Consider the following 16,112-nt stretch of genomic DNA (forward strand, 5'->3'; position numbering starts at 1 on the left):
ATATATAAATTAAATGTGGACCGATTGCCAAGTACGAAATACCTATAACGTTCTTTGAAATCTTAAAAAAAAAATGTAATAATCTTGGGATTGAAATAAAAAATACTTCCCAAGGTCAGTGGCTGAGGAGGCATTAGTGGCCTTGATGTTTCTCGACTCTTCTCCCGCCCCGATCCCCATTTCCCAATTCAGCCTAGACCTAGCAGTGCGACCACTGCCTTCGGGGCAAGGTGCGGGGGCTAGAAAGAAGGGTGGGGGAGGTGGGGCTGAAACGGAACTTCATTGTTCGCGGGACCGACTCTTCCCGAAAGAGCCCGTTGGCAGCGCCTGCGCAATGTGCGTTCTTTGTGCGGGGCTGCAGCAAGCTGGTTGTTTGTGTGTGTCTCTTGGAGGCGGTGGAGGGAGAGTCGGAGGGGCGTGGTCTCTTCCGTCGCATTCTGATTGGGCTCTCGCAGGAAGGTGGGCAGGCACAGGGCGGAGCTTCTGATAACAACACTCGGCGCTGAGGCTGAGGCTATTTGTTGCTGCGCCGCCACCGCCCGAACCATGGTCCGCGCTCCACTCGGGCTCTTTTAGCAGCAGCCGCCGCCGCCGCCGCCGCCCTGTGATCGCTGGCTTCACTTCCTCCTTCTCTTCTTGCTGAGCCACTTTCCTCCTAGAGCTATGACCGTCGTCTCCGTCCCACAGCGGGAGCCACTTGTCCTGGGTGGCCGTCTTGCGCCCCTGGGCTTTTCCGCCCGCGGTTACTTCGGGGCCCTGCCGATGGTGACCACGGCCCCGCCGCCTTTACCCCGGATCCCGGACCCCCGGGCACTTCCTCCCACCCTTTTCCTCCCTCACTTCTTAGGGGGAGACGGTCCCTGTCTGACTCCGCAGCCTCGCGCCCCAGCACCTCTGTCCAACTGTAGTCTAGCTACGGCGGGAGGCACCCCTCGGGCAGCACCAAAGAAGCGGCGAAAGAAGAGGGTGCGGGCCAGCCCGGCGGGGCAGCTGCCCAGCCGCTTCCATCAGTACCAGCAGCACCGGCCGAGCCTCGAGGGCGGTCGGAGCCCCGCGACGGGCCCGAGCGGAGCGCAGGAAGTCCCGGACCAGGCCGCCAATTTGGCCCCGGGTCCTGCGGCCGCAACCCAAACTGAGGAAGCGAGCCTTTTCCCTGGCCCGGTGCCGCCCGCGGTGCCCGGCCAACCCTCATTCAGAAGAGAGGTAAGGGCCGCGAGAGGGACTTGGGGACTGTTGGGGAGTTCCGGCCCTTCGATGGGTTCGGCCGAGCTCTGGAATCTGGGGCCCTGCACCGAGGGGTCGGGAAGAAGGGGGGCCGGGGTGAGGGGCGGCTGTTTACTCGGGAGGGAAGTTTCCGTGACGCCCGCTCTGTTCTAGCCCGGGGAAGAAGGGGGAGGGGGAGGCATGCGCTGGCGCTGCCGATTGGCTCCCGGAAACCAGCCAATGAGAGGAGCGGCTGCGCCCCAGCAACAGCCCCGATTTAGAAGGCTGGCTGCGTTCCAGGGGGTTTCGGTATTCGGGCGCGCGGTGGGGTGGGGGAGGGAAGGGGCCCGCGGGAGGCTGACGTCAGCGCGCGCTACGTGCGCAGCGCTCCGGCGCTCATGAAGGAGGCGAGGCTGGCTGGCAGTGGTAGGGGAAAGGGTGGGCGACCGCTTTCGGCTCCCAGACCGTCGGTAGTTCCAAGACTAGTTGGCGGTGCGCGTGCACTGTTTCACCGACCGGTTGTGGGACTTGGTGGGCCACAAGCGGCTCCATTCTGTTTGGCTTGCTTTTTTGCGATGAGAGGTGCCCCGTGTGCGGCGCCGGCCCAACTGGGGCTGTGTCCCTCGCCGGCAGACCTGCTTAGCTATACTTTTATCTTTAAAAGTTGGCAGGAGCGGTGGCAGTTCTTGCCTCTTTGAAACGATAACATTTGCTTGCTAGTCTATTAGATGAGTGGAATTGTTTACATATACTTTATACTGTACTGGGCTTTATTAATCGAAGGTAATTTTATTGTGTCCAGAATGATGAAATTTTAGAAGTCATAAGATGAATTGGCGTTATGCCACCCAATTTCCGTAGTGTTGGGGTAGGATCAAAAGTTAGAGCCATTTCTTCTTGTTAGAAGAATACTGGAGAGATTTGTAGTTTCTCTCGCTGTCCCCTTGGAAAAAAGTCAAATTTGACCGCCGTGATTACTTAATTATCTTAGATTCCGGTTTTAAAATTCTGTGGCTCTGAAATATGAGTAATAATGTAAAAGTGAGCTTTTGTACGTCTTGTTTCCTGGTTGCCAGTAATATTCTTTTATAGAACTGTTAAAACCAGGGAACGCTGTTGGCAGTTACTGACATGGAATGTTACCTGGTGCCTCTGCTTTCTATTTTTGTGTCCCGCTACCCTACCATATTCCAAGTGTTGGAAGGGCAGTGATCCTGATGAATTACCGTATACTTTCCCATTGGGTCGTGGCTCTCTGTAAGGATCACTTGAGTTACGAAAAGTGACTAGAACTGGTGACTAGAACTGGTGCCGCAAATTTCTTGAAGCAGTTAAACCAGGAAGTGGGGGCAGGCGGAAGCAATTTTCTGATTATGTATTTGCTATAAGTATGTATACTTGGAAAAGGTAGTGATTAGTATTTAAATTTTTATATTTAAATATTTGAAATTTTGTTTTCAGAAGTTGGGAGGTAATTTTTCTGTGTTAGCCATTATCAAAACACTTAATCACTTAAAATACAGTTCTTACTAATCAAATTATTCTGCAATAATTTTAAAAGGATTTGTCTAAAAGGTAAAGAGTAATCTATAAACATGATTTTTATTTTTAACCAGATTCAGCCAACCAAAATGAAAGCATGTGAAAATTTCTGTTGGCATTATCGTATTGTAAAACCTCTGACTTTGGTCAAAGAAAGGAGGTTGCATATGTTTGGAAGGGACCTCATTACTCTTACAGTTACAGAAAGATGAATTTGGGTTACTGGGGTTTTTTTTCCCTTTGACATTTTAGAACTGATTCCCTACATTCCATATTGGTGGCAGTGGTGATTATATTTTTAGTAGTAAACTTAGATGTGTGCTTATTTTTAAGTGCAGTGAGCACATAAACATTTAGTCAGGTCAGGAAACTAAAGTCCAGGAGAAGAAAATATACTAGATACATGCTGTGAGGTTCGTGACTAATTTTTATCATGAACTGTATTCACTTTTATGTTCCTTGTCTTTGTAGGTTTTAAAATCAAAGATGGGAAAATCGGAGAAAATTGCCATTCCCCACGGCCAGCTTGTTCATGGTATACACTTGTGTGAACAACCAAAGATAAACAGACAGAAAAGCAAATATAACTTACCACTAACCAAGATCACCTCTGCAAAAAGAAATGAAAATAACTTTTGGCAGGATTCTGTTTCATCTGATATAATTCAGAAGCAGGAAAAAAAGCCTTTTAAAAATACTGAGAACATTAAAAATATGCATTTGAAGAAATCCGCATTTCTAACTGAAGTGAACCAAAAGGAAAATTATGCTGGGGCAAAGTTTAGTGATCCACCTTCTCCTAGTGTTCTTCCAAAGCCTCCTAGTCACTGGATGGGAAGCACTATTGAAAGTTCCAACCAAAATAGGGAGTTGATGGCAGTACACTTAAAAACTCTCCTAAAAGTTCAAACTTAGATCTCAGATTGCAGTATGTCTGTAAAACATTTTTTTTCCAAAATCCCTGGACTCTTGAAAAGAAAATTGGTACAGAAATGGAAATTTGCCTTGTAACATACAAGTGCAAAGGAGTTTCAAAAATTACAACTTGTATTATATTTTATATTTTGTAAATACTGTATACCATGTATTATGTGTATATTGTTCATACTTGAGAGGTACATTATAGTTTTGTTATGAAAGTATGTATTTTGCCCTACCAAATGGTAGGTGTTTTGTATATATACAGTGGAGAAATTTTAAGTGCTAAGGCACATGGAAGACCGATTTATTTGCACAAGGTACTGAGATTTTTTTTAAAAGAAACAGCTGTCTAATCTCAAGGTGAAGATCTAAATGTGAACAGTTTACTAATGCACTACTGAAGTTTAAATCTGTGGCACAATCATTGTAAACATGGGGTTTGTTTGTTTCTCTAAATTGATTTTTGCCTTCTGATCTGTAATTACTGGAAAACTCCTATTCCCATTTTTACCAAACTTAATTTCTGGGTTTTGGTTTATCCATTCAAATTTAAAATACCTCTAATTTTAATGCCAACAAAATTGGTTGTAATCAAATTTTTAAATAATAATATAATTTGGCCCCCCCTTTTATACTAGTCTTGATTCTTTGTGTGTGACTTTCATGTTTGAATGTGTGACTAGGAGATGGATTTTTAACTTTCCATTTTACTGGCTAAATGTCTTAGTATTATTACTAATTGTCCTTCCTCCTTCTGATATTTAGAGGGTCCAATAATTTCACCGTACTACCTCTAAGGGGAGGAATTCCCCATTTTGCAATGGAAACTGTTGTTGAAAGTAAAGCTGGTTAGTTTATAACTTAGATTATTTTTATATATGAACTGTTTCATAAAGTACCATTTGACTTACCATATAATTTCAGTGAAAGAAGATGACACTTGGTTTGGTTTATGATATTGAATGGTGGTACTTAAACCAAAGGAAGTGTAATTGATGTTAAAGTAGGTGGAGATTTGGATTCTAGAGTTTGCTGAAAGAAATATAGTAGCTTATGTAGTTTTACTTTAAAATTCACACTTTGTTTTCTAAGGTTCTAAAGCATGAATTTTCCCTGTGTGGTTTTTAGTTCTACAGAGCTAAAATTTATCTTGAATAACAAAAAAGGTTGTGGGTTTTTTTCTTTTTTTTGAGTTTTAGGCATTATTTAGACAGGAAAAGAGTGTTAAGAGGGTATATATGGTGGAATAGATAAGGTGCTACTATCTTTTCAAGAAAAGTCTTAGGTCTTGCACATTTGGTTCATGCAGGAGGGGAGACTTTCTGGCTATACAAAAGTGGGTGGTGTGGACACAACCTGAGAATCACTGTTACTGATGAGCTGTGCCAGGAGGGTATGGTAGCTTGTTACATAGCCACCACAAAACCTGAGAACTAGTTAACAGAAGTGCCTGCAGTCTTGTTTACACAGTTCATACATAATCCAGCCAACCATTCTTTGGCCCTGGCTATAAAATGCTTCATTCTTGCATGTATGTAGAGAAAGCTATACTTTGTTATTATATATGTTATACATAGTTAGCAGCATTAAATGCATTAGAAAAACTAACAGTTTTTTTTAAGATTTTTTCAAGAAGTGTTCACTGGTAAAGGAAATAGGTTATTATAAAGTAATGGGTTTTGTAATTTGAAGAGTGAATAAAGTTGGCTGAAATACACTACAGCTGACCTTGTGAAAAAGTATTAGCAAACTTAAAAAGTTAATAATTTTGGCATTATAGTAAAATGGTATTCCGCAGCCTTAGTCTCTTCAGACTGCTGTGACAGTAGAAGGTGTGGGTAGCTTATATAAAGTTACTTCTCAATCCAGTTAGCCGGAAAGTCTGAGATTAAGGCACCAGCAGATAATGTCTAAGAGCCCACTTCAGGGTCCATAGATGGGAGTCTAGGGGCTTGGGTGCTTTCTTGGGCTCCTTTTGTAGAGATATTAAACCCATTCATGAGGGTTCTCATTTCCTCCAATGTTACTGTCCCTGTTTGGTTTTGTGGGTATATAAAGCAAACACTTCAGAGTCACCAGCTTCAGGTCTAAGTTTTTATCTAGTAGCCTGGTAAAGGGGCTCATCATTGTAAAGGGCTGAAAGGTTTATATGTGAGTGGAAATTGTTCTATGCAGTGGCACTTCACTATAGAACATACCTGGATGTGAGGTATTTTATGCTGAGGTTGCTTTTAGATAAGAATACAATTTGATACTAAACTACTACTGATAAAGTGGCACATACTGCTGATAGAGTAACACCATAGGACTTTTATTTGCATTAATCTTGGTGCTAAGTATTTTAGAGTCCTTGTAGGCAGATAAAGGAAAAGAAGGTAAGAGACCAAATCTCACCATTAGAAGGTTGACTAGAATCACTGTTTTCAAACTTAAAGGTGGTTTGTAAGTTAAAATACAGATTTTAAGGTGGTGTATGTGGTTTGTGAGTTAAAAGACTAGAATGTATCAGGCAAATAATGGACATTTTATTAGGACCAGAATTCAGGTTTTTAGGCATCCAGTTGACCTTTGAATAACATGGGTTTAAACTGTGCTAGTCTACTTACCCATGAGTTTTTATAAATACATATGTAAATATAGTACTGTACATGTTTTTTTGTTTTTGTTTTTTTTTTCCTGGAGCTCACTTTATTGTAAGAATACAGTATGTAATACATAGAAAATATGTGTTAACTGACTTACCAAGCTTCTGGTCAGTAGGCCATTAATAGTTAAGTCTTAGGGGAGCCAAGTTAGGTGCATTTTTGACTGCATGGGAGTTGACACCCCTAGCCCCCATGTTGTTCAGGGATCAACTGTACTATGTAATCACGCCTTTCCTTCGCATTATTTTAGTATAAAGCTTGTGTGTGGTACAAATGTGGAAGTGAAATGGGGTCAGGTCATACCACACTTGGGGAAAACCACTTGTATTTCTTTTCCCTGGAACATGATCAAGCTAGCTTAAAAAAACCCACATTACTTGCCCTCTTTTCAAAGCCCTAACTCAACTTTGGTGATGAGAAGGAACAAACCTAGGCCCTATCCCTGTGCTGTGCTGCTCAGCATCAGGCTCCAGAATGGATCTGGGAGAGGGCAACTGGCAGCCCACCCAAGTCAGGGTGAAATTGTGAGGAGCTATTGCTGCGGTAGATAGGCTAGACTCTTGGATGCCTTGTCATCCCTCAACCCCCACCATCTTCTCAAAAGCAAAGCATTTAGATGTCTGAGGAAAGGTTTGGGTTGTCCTGACTCAAAGCCATCCACCTCTGCCCTATTCCTGGTTCCTCCAGAGGAATAGGTGGAGAAAGAACCACATTAAATGGCTTAAGAATCAAAAAAAAGGGCTGCTTTTGAGATTAAGGAGGCCTTCAAGTGGTAGCATAAAGGCAGGCAAATTGTGAATGGGGACACCAAGCAATCCCTTCTAGAAAGGAAGGGAAAGAAGGGTTTAAAGATGCAAAGGAACTTCTATTTGACATTCACATTTTGTGTGAATCTCCATTCCTGCCACTCCTGCTCAAATAGATGCAAATGCCTTCACAAATAGTTGGAAAATCAATTTTAGAAATTCTGACCATAGTTTGAAAATTTTCTCAATAGTCACTAGTTTTTAGGGGTTTTTTTCCTAGCAATGTGTTACAAATATTGGAACCAATGAGTTGGCTTAGATCTGACATCTCTCCCAGTCTGATTCCAGAAAATGGTTCATTCCTGCAGTTTTGATAACACATTTCTGTATAAAATTATAAAAATTCTAACAAACTAATACAGAGTCCCTGTCTTTTGGAAAATAAAACTGTCTCAAAACACCCCTTCCCCCCTTGTTTGACATTTCTCAGTTCCTTTGTGACATTTCTGAGCAGCATGTCTACAGTTTAATGTGTGGGGGCTTACGTGTGAAGTATGTTCAGGAAATACAAGGATAAATGGCAGAACAGAAAGTTAACTACAGGTGGCTGGGGAAGAAATGACAAATGTAACTAAAATACAAGTTGCATTCCCCTTCCCTACAACAACAAATGCCTGAGGGGGTGAAAACAAGTCATTATTACCAGAAGGTAGTGACTAATTCTGGTGAGTAGGGATTGTCTACTTCAGAATCTGGTATCTTAGAAGCAGCACTGAATTGGGCCTTAAGATATTTGACATAGTATTTGACATTTGACATGTTAAGAAAAATAATTGTCAGAGTAAAAGTGCATGGACAGTGGTGTAAAAAGATGTGGAAGACTTGCAGAGAAAGGAGATACAATATATTGAAGGGTGTGCTGGGGTAATAACCTGAAGGGCCTTGCATGTCCTGGCAAAGAGTTGCAACTTTATTCTGCAGGCATGGCAGAGCCATCAAAGGTAAATAAGGGAAAGAGATTCCTGCTTTAAAAAGAAAACGGGTGAAAATATGGAGAACAGCTTGGAAAGGAAAAGCCTGAGGAAAAAGTATATGTCAGTAGTTTAAAATAAAAGAAATGGGCTTAAGGACATTATCAGAGGGAGTACCCCGACATGGACTTATACTTGGGACATGTTTTGAAGTTAGAATTAAGACTTAACCAACTGCATGGAGGGTAAGAAAAGAGTTTTTATTTATTTCAGGGTTGTTTTTTGTTTTTTTTTTTTAACGTTTATTCATTTTTGAGAGAGAGCGAGCAAGAGAGTGGGGGAGGGGCAGAGAGAATGAGACACAGAATCCGAAGCAGGCTCCAGGCTCTGAGCTGTCAGCACAGAGCCTGACGCGGGGCTCGAACTCACCAACCGCGAGATCATGACCTGAGCCTAAGTCAGTTGCTTGACCCACTGAGCCACCCAGGTGCCCCAGAAAAGAGTTTTTAAATTGGGCAGTTAGGGAGATTAAAACTAGCAATTAGAGAACTCTAGAGGGGGATCTGAATTATAGAAGGTAATTTTGATTTGCATGTTGAATTCTGAGGGGCGTTTAGGATATCCACATGGAAATACACAGCAAGTAGAAAATAGCTCAGGCCTAGAAAGTATAGCTTTGGTAAGTGCACAGAAGCACTAATTACAACATGAAAATGGAACTGAAATATGAAATATTTTGTCTTCCTGTAGCCTTTTTCCCTCATAAGGCTTAACACTTAACAGTACTCTTGACCCCATCCTTTCTGCCTCCCATGGACTCTGAACTTCACCTATGATAGCAAATTGTTGGTATTGCCTCTGAATGGTGTTAAATGCTGGTTGGTTCTCTACGTACCTGTAAAAGTCTGTTAGGAAACCGTTTTCCAATTTAAGTTCTGAATTCTGATATTGGGGGCCCGCTTGGTGCAGGGAGAAAATAATAAAGTTTACTTCTCTTTTGTTAGTCCAAGATTTCAAGCTGGGTAAAACCAACCTTTTATAATTTATTTTATTTAAAAAAAAATTTTTTTTTTAATGTTTATTTATTTTTGAGACAGAGAGAGACAGAGCATGAACGGGGGAGGGTCACAGAGAGAAGGAGACACAGAATCTGAAACAGGCTCCAGGCTCTGAGCTGTCAGCACAGAGCCCGACGCGGGGCTCGAACCCATGAACCGTGAGATCATGACCTGAGCCGAAGTCGGACGCTTAACCGACTGAGCCACCCAGGCGCCCCTATAATTTATTTTATTTTTAAAGATTTATTTTTATTTTGAGAGATAGAGAGCCAAGGGGGGGCGGGGCATGGAGAGGCAGAGAGAGAGGGAGACAGAATCCCAAGGAGGCTCTGCACTGTCAGCACAGAGCCCACGCAGGGCTCAAACTCACAGAGATCATGACCTGAGCTGAAATCAAGAAGAATCAGATGCTTAACCAACTGAGCCACCCAGGTGCCCCTTATAATTTTATTTTATTTTTTTCGTTTACTTACTTTGAGAGAGACAGAGCAAGCAGGGGAAAGGCAGAGAGAGAGGGAGAGAGAGCATCCCAAGCAGGTTCTGTGCTGTCAGCACAGAGCCCAATATGGGGCTCAAACTCACAAACTGCAACATCATGACCTGAGCCGAAACCAAGAGTCTGATGCTTAACCATCTGAGCCACCCTTGTGCCCCTCTTATAAATTATTTTAAAAGTAATCTTTAGGCCCAAAGTGGGGCTCAGAACTCACGACCCCAACGTCAAGAGTTGCATGCTCTACCTCCTGAGCCAGCCAGGCACCCCTAACATTTTATTCTTCTATTTCCCTTTTTTGTGCATCTCCCATCTCCGAATGACCCTCCATCATATTGCCAAATACATTGTCCTTTAGAGGGTGGAAGGCTCCCCAGTTTCCATGGCTTCTACACATACTTGGGTATGGAAAGGCTGTTGGTTTCATCATCCTCCCATATATTAAATTTTTGAAAGACATTTGCTGAACTAAATACGTTTTAAAATCATGGGCCTGTCTTGCTGAGCGTCTGATTCCTGAGCTAACTCCTCAAAGTTGTTTTTTTGCACTCCTTTTTCTCCTGAATCCATAAATCTTCCAAAAATCACCAAATACAATTTTTTTTACAATGATTTTCAAATGGAAAGAGTATGTTTTGAGATGAGATGGCAGAAGTGTGTACGTGCAAATCATGTATAATTCAGGACTACTTTTTTTTAATCAGAAATTTGAGAGTACATTTTATAGAATGCTGTTTATAAACACAAATTTAATCTTTGAAAGAAACTTTCTTTAAAGTTTTAGATAAGCTTCTTTGTAGGTATGGGGTGGATTTTTAAGAGTTATGGATAATCTATTTTATGCTTCAACTAAATCCCTCTTCTTTAAATTTCTTGGATTAGGTTGTCTTGAATTAATCTCTGACAGTTTTCAGATTGTTACTTTTCATATCCTTTGCAATTATCTTGGAATTCTAAATTAAATACGCTGAAATGTAGAAGTAATGTTCCTAACACCCAGGAACTGTATTTATCAAGTTTAAACTTGTGCTATAACCTCAAATAGAATTACAGTTTAAGATTTATAAAAGGTGTTGGTTGCATTTACTGAGGGTCCATTGTTGAGATCTTAGAATTCATTTTATCTTTTTTGTTTGATTGTTTTGAGGGAGAGAGAGAGAGAAAGAGAGAGAGGGAGAATCTTAAGCAGGCTTCATGCCTAACGCGGGCCTCAATCCCATGACCCCAGGATGATGTCCTGAGCCAAAACCAAGAGTTGGACACTTAACCGACTGAGCCACCCAGGCTCCCCTTAGAATTCATTTTCTAAAGCAGAATTTATAGTAATGTTCCCTTAGTGTAGAATCAGTGACACAAATGTAAAGTTCTTTCTGTTCAAGGAATAATTTATCATGCATTGTAGCATTAATTCCAGTCTCTGAATTAAGTAATGGTAGGAACAGAAAAAATGGGAGGATTGGCAGAAGCAACCTTCATGGAAAATTATATGCACCTTTGTCAAAGGAAGCTATATGGTCTATTCAAGCTCCATTTAATTAGATCATGTATCTTGAACATGTAGTAACTTAAAAGACATTGATAATAATAATGAAAATACTTCGTTAGTGATTCACACAATAATAGTCTTTATGGATAAGAAAGGATTCAGGGAAGTAATTTTTCTAGTCTAATATATAAAGTGGCAGAAAATATGTGGTATTTTATATCTGGTTGTAAAGATAAGAGATACTAATGAAACTCCTCCATAGCTACTCCTAAATTATTACAAATAGTTCATTTATTCTAAAATTAGAAATTATCTTGATTAGTTGCCAAAACCAAATTACAAATGGGTTCTTAGCAGTCTGGAGTCTTGGGGAGGGTATGGCACGTAGAAAACATTTTGATGACTTTTGATTATTTCCAGCATGCAAATGTCTTATTGAAATTGAACTCAGAATTGCCTTCTACAGTAAGATCTTTTTTTTCTTTTAAGGTTTTATTTTTAAGTAGTCTTCATATCCAACATAGGGCTTGAACTCAACCCCAAAACCAAGAGTTGTGTGCTCCGACTGAGCCAGCCAGGTGCCCCAACAGTAAGATCTTTCAACAGGAAGATATTTATTATATACCGTACTTAACAATATAGAATCATAGAGAGCTTTGGTTCTTCCTATCAAAACCTTGGAGATCTACAATTACAAGGGATCATCTTGCTATAAAATAAGGGTTATCAATGGTTGAAATTATCCTTACTCTTTAAGCAATCATTTACTGCTCTCGAATTTTAGAATGAAAGGGTTAATATCAACGATTGGATTGCCCTTTTCCATTAGCTTTCCAAAGGTCCTACTCATTGTGCATTCCTTAATCATCTGTGTCTATTAAGTTCCTGTAATCTGATGCTTGAGACCACAACCTGAATTTCCCAAGAAGAATTAGGTTTATAAAGTTATTCGACCGTTTTCTGATCATTTTTTAGGTAACTGAAATACTCTATGAACACTCCAGTTTTCAAAATTTTACAGTTAAATTCAACATAATTGGAAAATAGATAGATATACTGTATATATGTAATATATATAGCAAGCAAGTACAATCTACCGTTAATTATAGAATTTAGGTAGTTGGTATACGGGTATTCACTGCAGAATTATTTTTTTACTTAAGTTTTGTAACAAAATGTTAATAGAATTGGGTAACATGAAGGCTGCTCTACTAGTTCATTCCAACATTATATGTAAGTTGAGTAATATGCCAATAATTCTAAAAGCTTACATGTACCATACAGGACAAATAATCTTTGAGGTTGTAAATTGTACATCTCTGGTTATTTTTTCTTTGCACTTTCAAATAGTCTGGTTAGTTGGTTAAAACACTTCTAAAAGAACAACTCTAATTAATGACAAACACCAAAGCCTTTGTATATAAGAACTGAAAGATTAGAGAGAGGATAATGTAAGCATTGGCTTATTTGGGAAATCTGACAGTTGACATTAATGTTAATATTGACATAAATGTTAATGCTTGAAGAAAGTTTAATTAAGGGAGGATGAAGAGGTAGATGGAAACTACATAAAGATTCTGAAGGGGACTTATAACTGTCCATGGTTTGAGAGCAAAGTTAAAGTATCTACAGTGTAACAACTTTAAGAAAAAATGTATAACTCCCAAAAGAGAAGAAAGGAGATGGCTGAAGGTCTGGTTAGCATTGAAGTGACTTGGGAGTAGGAGGGCAAGGGAGTGTAAAACTCTTAACTCTTGGTTGGTTCCTACTCTTTAAACCTTTAATGCTGAATTAATACCAGTGGTGCCAATGGAAAGCTAAAAGTATTTAAAATTATTCCTTAAGAGATATAATTCCACTTTTAATGACAGACATATTTCAGACAAAAACTGCCACCTTTTCAGTCAAACAAAACCTCTTAAAGAGCATCAGTTATATTTGACTACTAACAGGCAGCTTAAAGCTCTGTATAAAGTACTTTTCATGAGATATTTTAGAATAAAAAATTTTCATGTTTTTAAGTGGTATTTTTTTAAAAAACTCATTTAGTAGATTATATGTTAAGAGAGAATTACAAAGTATAAAACAATGCCAAAAATGGTTCGACTTTATATACCCATTAAAAATTGTACAGAATACCCTAACAAAACCAGAACATTAGTATTCTTAATTCAGCTACATTTAATATTTTAAGGCCAAAATTTGAAGGTTTAGTGACAATGAGGAGTATCAATGCTTTTCTGCAAGGTTCTTTTGAAATTATATTAATATTTCACAATGTGTTAAAGTAACCTTAAATAACAATCCTTCTCATTTTTTTTTTAACGTTTATTTATTTTTGAGACAGAGACAGAGCATGAACGGGGGAGGGGCAGAGAAAGAGGGAGTCACAGAATCGGAAGCAGGCTCCAGGCTCTGAGCCATCAGCCCAGACCCCGAAGTGGGGGCTCGAACTCACGGACCGCGAGATCGTGACCTGAGCTGAAGTCAGACGCTTAACCGACCAAGCCACCCAGGCGCCCCCTCATTTTTAAAATAAGATTGCCTATAGGGCACCTGGATGGCTCAGTCAATTAAGCATCCAACTCTTGATTATAACTCAGGTCTTGATCTCACAGTTCATGCGATCAAGACCCATGTGGGGCTCTGTGCTGACAGCGAGGAGCCTGCTTGGGATTTTCTCTCTCCTCTCTCACTCTCTGCCCCTCCTCTGATTGCATGCACTCTGTAAGTAAATAAATATTTAAAAAATATATAATATTGCCCAGACGAGTTTGACCAGTTTTATAGCTTATGTCAATTTTGAAAAGGTCTTCAACAGACTACTGTTCTCAACTTGTAAAGTATTATTTTCACAAAGTAGATACTGCCTCACCAATGTAATAGGAATGATTCTTAATCCCTTCCCCTCAAAAAAGCCATTAAAATTTATTTACTTAATATTAACTATTAAAAGAAGTTGGCTATCACTTGGGGCTTGGAAGACTATTTTATACTGAGATTTTTCTTGAAATTAAAGTCAACAGCATTTTAAGTCTATAGTATTAGGATAAGCTAAGAAAACTAGAATGTAGTTATTTCTTTAGGAAACAAGTGATCATCATAGCAAAGAATTCTGGTTTTCCTCAATCTAACTCTACTATGCCCTTTCTAAAAAGTGCATAGGATTTAGGCATTTAGTTCATAGAAGTACACTCATAGAGTAGTAATTTTGCTTTGTGTTCCAATTACACTTTTAAAAAAAAATTTTTGAGAGCGAGAGCACGAGAGTGGGGAGGGGCAGAGATAGAGGGAGGCACAGAAGCCGAAGCAGGCTCCAGGCTCCAAGCTGTCAACACAGAGCCCGACGTGGGGCTCGAACTCACGAACCGTGAGATCATGACCTGAGCCAAAGTTGAACACTTAACCAACTGAGCCACCCAGGCGCCCCCCAATTACACTTTTTTAAACATTTTAATTTCTTTTTTGAGAGAGAAAATCTTAAGGCTCCACACTCAGGAAAGAGCCCAATGCAGGGCTTGATCCCATGACCCTGGGATCATGACCTGAGCCGAAATCAAGATTGGATGTTCAACCAACCGAGCCACCCAGGTACCCCAAGATATCCTTGATTTTAACTTGTAATCTATTTACTATAAACATGTAGGTTGGATACGGTGTTTTAAATTAAATGAACCATATACTTAAAATCACCTACTTTTATAAAACAGTAACCATCTATCTACTCACAAGTTGGTACTATTTCTTAAGTTCACAGTTGCAGTATATTCCTAGAATGTAAGACTCATATATCCCTTTACTCTAAACAGAATAAAAACATTATAATTTTGGAGGGAAAATACTACTGATGCGGTATAATAGTCTGTTTCCTATTTCAATCTTTTTTCCACAGGATTCCTTTAAGTAAAAAAAAAAAAAAAAAATGGTACATCATTATTGTATTGATTAGAGATAAGCTGAATCAACCTGGAATATCTAACACTTCTGTCAGAGAATACATTTCTAAAAAGGCTTATTGATTCAATTATCTTTATATTCAATTTGCTTAACTTTATAGGTATACAAGACATACATTTTCCAGAGGGCCTAAACTGACCTCATAAACCAATGCCAGAGTTCATGATATGATCATAAATACCCCCATTCATCAAGGGAGTGATTTCGATGATAAGGTGTATAATCCTCATGTAATACTTGAAAGTGTCTTCTAGTTATCTGTAGATAAGTTATGAGTCCAAAATCCCTATCTCACTGAACCACTGGTCCTTAAATTCTTGGGAGTCATTGACTTGTTTGAAAATCTACAGGGGATAGACCTAAAGCTTTGGTTCTACGATGCCAAATTAACATCTCTGCACCAGACCATACTGCTTAAGTTACTAAGTATCATGTTGAGGGTAGAGTTTACATATATATTCAAGCCCCTAAACATGGGGCTTGAACTCACCACCCCAAGATCAAGAGTCACATTCTCTACCAACTGACCCAGCCAAGCGCCCCTAACTAGCATATATTTATCTACATACAAATACTCCCAAGTATTCTGTTTGGAAAATACTTAATTTTTAATTCTAAGAAATTACAATTTTAATATAGTTTAGAGGAAATGTAAAAGTATTTCTAAATACTTCCTTTACATTTTTACTCATTTTGCCTTTTGCAAAAAAGGGATGAGAATAAAGGCAGACGTCCTTATTTGTAATATAATGGTATGTCTTAGAATAGTTATATCTCAAGTAAACATTACAAATAATAAAGTCTTGAATTTATTTTCATTTAAAAGTAAGCTAGCCCAGTGACAAAGGTTAAATCCTAGGGTCCAAATAAAAAATCTGCCATATTCCACTGTTTGCAGCTACAAAATATCAGCTGCTATATGGAAATTATTATTCATGAGGAGAAAGAAAACAAGCAGTTGTAGTGGCCATTTTTATATTATTTGACATTAACTTATCCTCCGATCCTGAACAAATGTAGATAGTGCCCCTATGCTAAACTTGAGAAGTACCTAAGTAAATATATTATCATTAAAGAAAATGATCACAGA

The 16,112-nt window shown here is 39.6% G+C and overlaps 1 protein-coding gene across 1 annotated transcript; it reads left to right on the forward strand.

The window, feature by feature from the left end:
* Positions 1–502: 502 nt before the first annotated feature.
* PNRC1 (proline rich nuclear receptor coactivator 1) lies at positions 503–4,298 on the forward strand. Its single transcript, XM_058734687.1, has 2 exons — positions 503–1,203; positions 3,217–4,298. The coding sequence occupies exons 1-2, from the start codon at positions 664–666 to the stop codon at positions 3,658–3,660; spliced, it is 984 nt and encodes a 327-aa protein (XP_058590670.1). The 5' UTR covers positions 503–663; the 3' UTR covers positions 3,661–4,298.
* Positions 4,299–16,112: the final 11,814 nt, after the last annotated feature.

The sequence above is a fragment of the Neofelis nebulosa genome, chromosome 6 (assembly GCF_028018385.1).
Source record: "Neofelis nebulosa isolate mNeoNeb1 chromosome 6, mNeoNeb1.pri, whole genome shotgun sequence".
In the NCBI taxonomy this organism is placed as follows: Eukaryota; Metazoa; Chordata; class Mammalia; order Carnivora; family Felidae; genus Neofelis; species Neofelis nebulosa.

Bases quoted from the DNA above. Each gene is read 5' to 3' on its own strand.
- PNRC1 (XM_058734687.1), top strand. From the start codon at position 664: ATGACCGTCGTCTCCGTCCCACAGCGGGAGCCACTTGTCCTGGGTGGC. The intron at 1,204-3,216 runs GTAAGGGCCGCG...TTGTCTTTGTAG, and splicing joins AACCCTCATTCAGAAGAGAG to GTTTTAAAATCAAAGATGGG.